General features: G+C 37.3%; 1 protein-coding gene across 2 annotated transcripts in view; it reads left to right on the forward strand.

Annotated features, from left to right (window-relative positions):
- The window catches only part of COG2 (component of oligomeric golgi complex 2), a 29156-nt gene extending 22481 nt beyond the window's left edge, over window positions 1–6675 (forward strand). For both annotated transcript variants that reach the window (XM_010194657.1, XM_010194658.1), the window contains exons 16-18: window positions 1105–1244; window positions 4418–4598; window positions 6234–6675. In XM_010194657.1, the coding sequence (XP_010192959.1) occupies window positions 1105–1244; window positions 4418–4598; window positions 6234–6335 (423 nt within the window). In that variant the 3' untranslated portion in view covers window positions 6336–6675. The remainder of the gene's footprint in view (window positions 1–1104; window positions 1245–4417; window positions 4599–6233) is intronic.
- The last annotated feature ends 347 nt before the right edge of the window (window positions 6676–7022 follow it).

Genomic DNA, 7022 nt, shown 5'->3' on the forward strand with positions numbered 1-7022 from the left:
AATATGTAGGTCCAAGGAGGATGAAAAAGCCCCGCACAGCTTAGCACAGTTGTCTGAAAGCATACTCTGCGTAGTGAATTAGTGGACTGCCATAATCTCTCAGTTGTCCATTGGATGTTTAAGCAGACAGTGGGCTAACTGCCAAAACAAAGCCATATGACCTATCCACCTTCAGTTCAGTTGAGTTGCTAGCTTGAGCTCTCTATTTCATGAACACGACTGCATTGCTGTCTTGGCCATCAGTCTCACTGGCTTTATGTGGTGCGAAGCCTGAACTGATAGGCACAAGCAAGAGGACTTGGGTAGAGAAGGTACCTCTCTACGTTACAGTTCTGTACGGCAACTTCATTTTTACTATGTTCTAGTACTTTGACTTATCAGCAGAATTCAGAATTTGGTATGAGGATGGTCTTTGCAGGAGCTGGATGTTCAGAGACTCTTTTGCTTGGCCAGTTTTAAGACTTGGAACTCTAATAGGTTAGTAAGGTATTTCAGGTGTCAGGGAATTTGTGTACCCTGGATGTGTTTTGTTGCTTTGCAATGCACGAGGTTCACCCAAGCTATGTTTGGAAAGAAGCAGCATTCTGCAACCAAAACTAGCTGAGAAGAAGATAGTGAGGGTATATTGGTTATCCCAAAAGGATTCTTCTGGAAAATATACTAAGGGAACAGAATGGTATAAGAACAGAAGGAACAGTGTCTTCAGTTTAGTGGAGTGCAATAGTAGAAAGGAATAGGTATTTTAACAAAGATACAGTAGGCTGTTGTGGACACTGAGTCCGCTCAGCTTTCTCTGAAGTCAGTGTGAGTGGAAAGTGCTTTCAGGATCATGCCCTGATAATGGGAATGGCATCTCTCAAAAAACTCTGGTCATTTTGAACCTCGTTCTATATTATACCACATTGTATAACACTACTGAATGATTTTGTGATGGTAACTTTCCTATGTATGATGTTCTCTTCATTGATATATCTTGAATGGAGATACCTATTTGCTTAGGTACAGACTTAGTATTTTATATAGCGTGCTATAATCTGGTGTTGATGCTTTCAGTAAGTAAATTACTGGTTCTTTTTCCCCCACCTTGTTTCTCTCATCTACCAGGAGGTGCCAACTAAAGCTTCACCTTATGTTGACAGTGCTCTTAAGCCCTTCTATCGACTGCAGAATGAATACAAAGATATATTGAAGCAGCCCATGATTCTTCAGTGGTTGGAAGGTGCCCTCTCTGAAAGCACACAGAAGTAAGAACCATACAGAACATTCTTTGCTTTTATTAAAAATTCCAGTGTCCATTAAATGAGCACAGGAAAAAACCAAAACACTGAATAAACACAACTGTACAGGAAACAAGAATATATCCCTCTTTTGGCAGGTTATATTTCTTCAGGTTTACTCTGGTGTTGTGTATTCAGCAGATGAAGAGCAGGGCAGGGAATCCAGATATCTGACTTCTGCTCAGATCTGTGCAAACCATGGCGTTTGAAAAATTCTTTAGCTCCAGTAATGCAGCAGTGAACTTTAAACTTGCTTTTTGTCTCAGGATTGACATGAGTCCTTAACTTCATATTATTTTCAGTGGACAGTGGTCAAATTTTCAAGAAACTTGAGCTCTGTTTTCTTTTGACTTTTTAAATGTATGCAATGAATTATTATCCAACTTTTTAGTGGTTTAAAGAAAAACACCTTTGGATTTTTGTAGCTCTTGAAGAGCTAACTGTTCCACAGTTTAATAAGGCAGTCACAAAGCAATGCTTTCTTTAATAGATCATCTGTTTTCTAGTTAGCATCTTGAGGATTCATCTGCATTAAGTTCCTTAATGGATTTGCTTTCTGTCTGCTTGTCTAGCTGTATTTTAAATTCATACTGCTGTGGGATGTTGCATATTATGAGTTCAGCCAGTTAAACTGTGTAACATGAGAAAGTCATACTTGCTTTTGTTTGAAAGTTCTGCCAGATAATTTCACTGGATACCCCCTTCTTCTTGCATTATGAACAGCTTATTCCTTGTGTCAGCTGTAATTTTATGTATCTCTGTAATCTTGCTTCAGACCACAGAGTCACCTTAGCCTATCTTGATGTTTTCTCTTCCCATGTTTAGAGCTGCTGTTTGTTGGTTTTCTTTGTCCTTTCCAGTCATAGGTAGTATGACCAGGAGAGTCCATACAGGTTAAAGTGTGATGCTGGTGATTTCTGTCTGTCCTTACGTGGTTTTCCTAATAATTCTTAGCCTATTTTCTTGTCTGGTGACTGCTGCATAGCATTGGATTGATGTTTTCTGAAAATTAGCCACATAATACTGAGGCTTTAAATTGTAGTCAGGACATGAGTTCTTTTCTGCCCTTTGTTTCCTTATCCCTCCCTTCTGCTCCACTTCTGGCACCTCTCAGGTGCTTATTAGCGCCCATTGCATCTGCAGCACTTTGCAGTCACTTTTTTTGGTTATTCAGAATAAACTTAAAATTATAAGACAGTTTTGACACTCAAATATTCACTAAGTGTTCTAAAAATTATTCTTAAGTATTTTGGACAGTGCTAGGCATAGATTGGTCTGGGTTGTTCTGGTCATTTCCATCTTGCACAAAAACTGTTTATTCAAGCTTGGTGTTTCTTCTTGTAACTTGTTATTAGTCCATAAAAAGAAACTTATTCATAACCTATATCAGTTATGTTCGTTTAAGTAACATTTCTGAAGGACTCCAAAGATTCCTGGAATGTCAAGAGGCCTGCTTGTAGGGCTAAAATATCTTAGAGTGAATTCTTGTCTGTCTGTTTATCTACCTCTTCATGTCTACTAAGCCTTGCTTTTAAAGCTTCGGTAAATCTGGTTACACCACATAAAGTAAGTAGCTGTTCTGTCATTTCCTGGATCCTTTCAGGGCTACTCTTCCCCAAAAAGCAGTTTCTCACTTTCCGTGTCAGTGTTACCGAAACCGACTTAAGTGCTAGGTTAAACACAGTGGTAGTCATTAAACACAGGAGTAAGCATGGCAGGTTCATTCATTAATTCCTTAGACCTTTCTGTTGAATTCTGTCTTCATTATTGTTGTTACTATTTTTATCAGTTTCTTTTAAAATGTCTTATGCTCACTGAACAAGAGACGAAGAAACTGAATTTCTTAAATGCAGTAATCTTGCAGTTGCTTTGTTGAGAATACAGAGGCAAGTAATTAATTTAATTTCCTGCTGTGACAATATCTTCTTGCATCCAAATGAGAAAAACAGAGAAGAACATAAACTGATTAAAAATCACTGAGGACTGAACTTGCTTATTGGCAGATGATCTGCAGAAGTAGGAAGTCTTCACAAGTGAGTGGGACTGGGAAATACCAAGATATGAAAATAAAGTACGGTTGACTTTTATTGGTATACTTTTGCTTTTTGTAGGATGGTATCTTGAAACAGTTTCCATGGCACTGGCAAACACTTTTTTCTTTAGTCATTCCAATCTAATTCTCTCTTTAAAAGCCTTGCCTGCTTTCTGTTGCCTGTTTAAAAGTAAGCATCAGGAAGATTGTTTCAGCTTTCTTAATTCTTGCAGTAATAGTTTGATCACTGTCATAGAGAGGGTCTTTGATAGTTAGAAATTTTAGCAATTTATAAAACAGCTCAGTCTGGTCACTTCTCTTATGGATCCTCTAATTTCACATTGTTGCTATATTTTCTCTGTTTAGCTGTCCTTAAGAAGTTGCTGTCCTGGGCACCTATCTATTAATGTATATGATACTATCGCCTTCCCATTTAGGCATGGGATTTCAGTCCATAAGGCTTTTTGAAATTCTGTTGGTTCGTTGGTTTGTTTACCTTGTTTGATTCTATGCTTTCTTTAATGTAAATCCCAGTATGTGGGAAGCAATGTTTTATTGTATCTGTACCATTTCTAACTTCGTATTAATGTTCTGACTTTTCCTGCCAACTTCCTGGGAGTCCTGGTTAGATCAGTTTCTTAATTTTAGAAATAGGTATTCCTGACTGGTGTGGACTTTCGTGTTCTCATATGCACGTACACTTCTAGAACTTTTGGACCGTCAGGCTGTTATTCTTGTCCTGTTTGTAAAAGGAATTTTACCTAGCAGTCTATCGGTTGTAAGTAGAGGCCAATTCACAATGTTTGAAATGAAACAATTGATACTTTGGTCTCTGTTGAGTTCAAATATCTTGAACGAGTCAAAAATGTTGTGATGAGGAGGAGGCTTCAGCACTGAAAGGCAGTCTTCAGATTGTAATGCTGTGGAAATACTGATTAATTTATAATAATGGAAACGTAAGTAGTTTCCTCGCAAGGAAAACCCTTCCTCCCAGCATTGTTCGGCATTTTTCTCAGGGCCGATGATGTCCTGATGTGTATGAAGTAGGCTTTTCTGTAAAAGTGGTTTGTTTTTTTTTTTTCTTTCTCATTAATCTTCCTTAATTTAGGTATTATGAAACTGTGTCTGATGTGCTAAGTTCTGTTAAGAAAATGGAAGAGAGCCTTAAAAGGTTGAAGCAAGCCAGAAGAACTGTAACTTCAAACCCTGTTGGTACAAATGGGGGCATGAGTGATGATAACAAAATCCGACTGCAGCTGGCCCTGGATGTTGAGTATTTTGGAGAACAGGTAAGTTGTAAGAAATAAGTTTCTTTACTACTATTATTGCGTTTGGAAGGGAGTGAAATAGAGGAGGAAAGGAATACTTTACTTACTTTTTTGGTCTTGAAAGTTTTGTTGGTGTGGCTTTGGTTTTGGGTCATCTTGCTTTGTTTTTTTCACATCTGTGTAACGGAGGTGACTTGAGACCTTGGTGATTGCAGATACAACTTGAGCAATGCAGGTCTTCCTGTCCTTTCTAATACAAATGCAAAACTTGTGCTTCTTAATATTCGAAATTCGAGTACTATTTAGTGTTTAGAAACACACAGAAGCAGCACTGTGTGGACAGTGGAGAGAGCACAGGCACTGTCCTTATCTCTGATGGAAACATCTTTATGTCCCTGCTTTTGTTTGTCTTCTCTCTGGATATCTCCAGCCCTGACTTACTGCATAGTCAAGGGTCTGTTCCCAGGAGCTTTGAAGATGTTGGCCTTACTTGTTGTGCTGCGTAACTGTAAGTTCCTTTCAAATAGGAAAATATAGTGCCAAATAGGAAACCTTAAATAACAAATAAAAGAAGAAAATATTCCAGGAAATGTGTGCAGTAGCTACATCAAGCTGTACAAGCATACTGTTTTGTACTTATTTATTTCTGAAAAGTATACATAGACATAAACAAACTTCCAACTGGAAGTCGTATTATTAATTGCCAAGCAGTTGCCATCACTCTTGTTTACGAGCAGACACTATTGATGCAGTATAACAGGTAGATAAAGTCTGCTTATGTGTGTGCAGATGCTTTTCCCATACCTGAGGCTTATAAAAAGGAAGAAGATTGGGATGGAAGTTTGGAAATCTTATCAGAAAAAAACCATTTTTTGGCAGTTTTGGGCTGGGGTTGGGCTTTTGTTCTTTTATTTGCACTAACATCACTGCAATGTGAATTTAAGCTGAACTGGGATAGATTATTTGTAATCATTTAGGAGCTGTTTTGGTACGTGTGAACATTACAAGGAGTTCCAGCAGCAAACACATTTTCAGAATAATTTCATTATGATTTTTTTTAGATTTCGATTTTTCTTTTTCAGTGCACTCTTCATTTTCTCATGGCTGCATTTTTTCTAATTGTCAGAGCAACAGACTTCCTGGGTGAGAAATGACCTGTAGCAACCTCTCCATTTCTAGAGTTGTTCTCATCCCACAGGAAGTTTGAGGCTAGAACCATAGGCTCTTGCAGCTATTGAAATGCTTTCATCATCGTGCTGTTGGCTGTTCTTGGATTTATTCATGTTTATCTTTAAAGTTTTGTCCAGAAACCTCATTTGGGGTTTGAAAAAAAATTCAGTTGAAATCAATGCATTAAAACCAAACTTGCAGCCAAGTTTCTCTCTCTGACTGCTTCATTGAAAAGCTTCCAACAGGCTTCAGTTGCAAGTTGCGTGGAAAGTAAACATTTTCCTCTGAGACACTGCATTAACTGGAAAGACTTAAAGAAGCAAAGTTGGATACAGTTTTTTCTTTGTAGTATATGCACTTGTGGGTTTTTTGCCACACATCAATGCAGAACAAAACGTTTCCTTTGCTAAATGTTTAAAGTAGACTAATAATTAATAAGCTTTTGATGTTTTAAAGAAAAGTAATGTTTCTTCTGTGTCTTTTTAGGTACGAAAGATGGGACTGGAAACAAGCAGTATAAAAAGCTTTTCAGCCCTTACAGAGCTGGTTCTATCTGCCAAGGATCAGGCTACAGCGGAACAATCCTAGATATTTTTGAAAACATGTGATTGAAGATAAATAATGTCCCTAGAAGAACGAGAGGATTTAACTCTTCTTCATTTTACCAAATGAGTAGCAATGAAGTGCTTCCTAATGTATCTCAAACAACAGATCAGTGCATCTTCTGTCAAGACAGGCTTGTTTTTCCAACAGACTGAGAACTCACCATAGTTTTCCATTATATGGAAAGCGATGAAAAGTTGTAAACTTTCTGCTATAGAATAAAAGTGGAAGAAAATGAGTTTTTTATTATTTTTGTTGTACATCTTAAAATGTAGAAGAATGAACTTAGATGATGAAAATAATATATAATAAATGGTTTTCCTAATTTTTGGTGTCCTGTATGTTTTTGAACCAAATGTATTCATTGATGGCTGTCAAAAGCTTTCAAAGGGACTTTATTCCAGCTCTTCTGGAATAAAGAAAGTGCTCACAGGAATAGGAATCTGCTATTTCTTGTTAGTGCTTTGCGCTTACCTCCTTTCCCTCATCGTGAGATGTGGTTAGCTCTTGTTTGAGGTTTGAATGATTTATTTTACAGATTTTTTTTTTAATTGACTTTGGTGAGAAGTGCAGCATAAAAAAACTCTTCAAGTACTTTAAATTTATGGCTGTTACATTGAGGCTACATGTTTTCCTTAAAAAAAAAAAACTAAAACCTTAATTCACTAAGCT

The sequence above is a fragment of the Mesitornis unicolor genome, unplaced genomic scaffold (assembly GCF_000695765.1).
Source record: "Mesitornis unicolor isolate BGI_N332 unplaced genomic scaffold, ASM69576v1 scaffold1381, whole genome shotgun sequence".
In the NCBI taxonomy this organism is placed as follows: Eukaryota; Metazoa; Chordata; class Aves; order Mesitornithiformes; family Mesitornithidae; genus Mesitornis; species Mesitornis unicolor.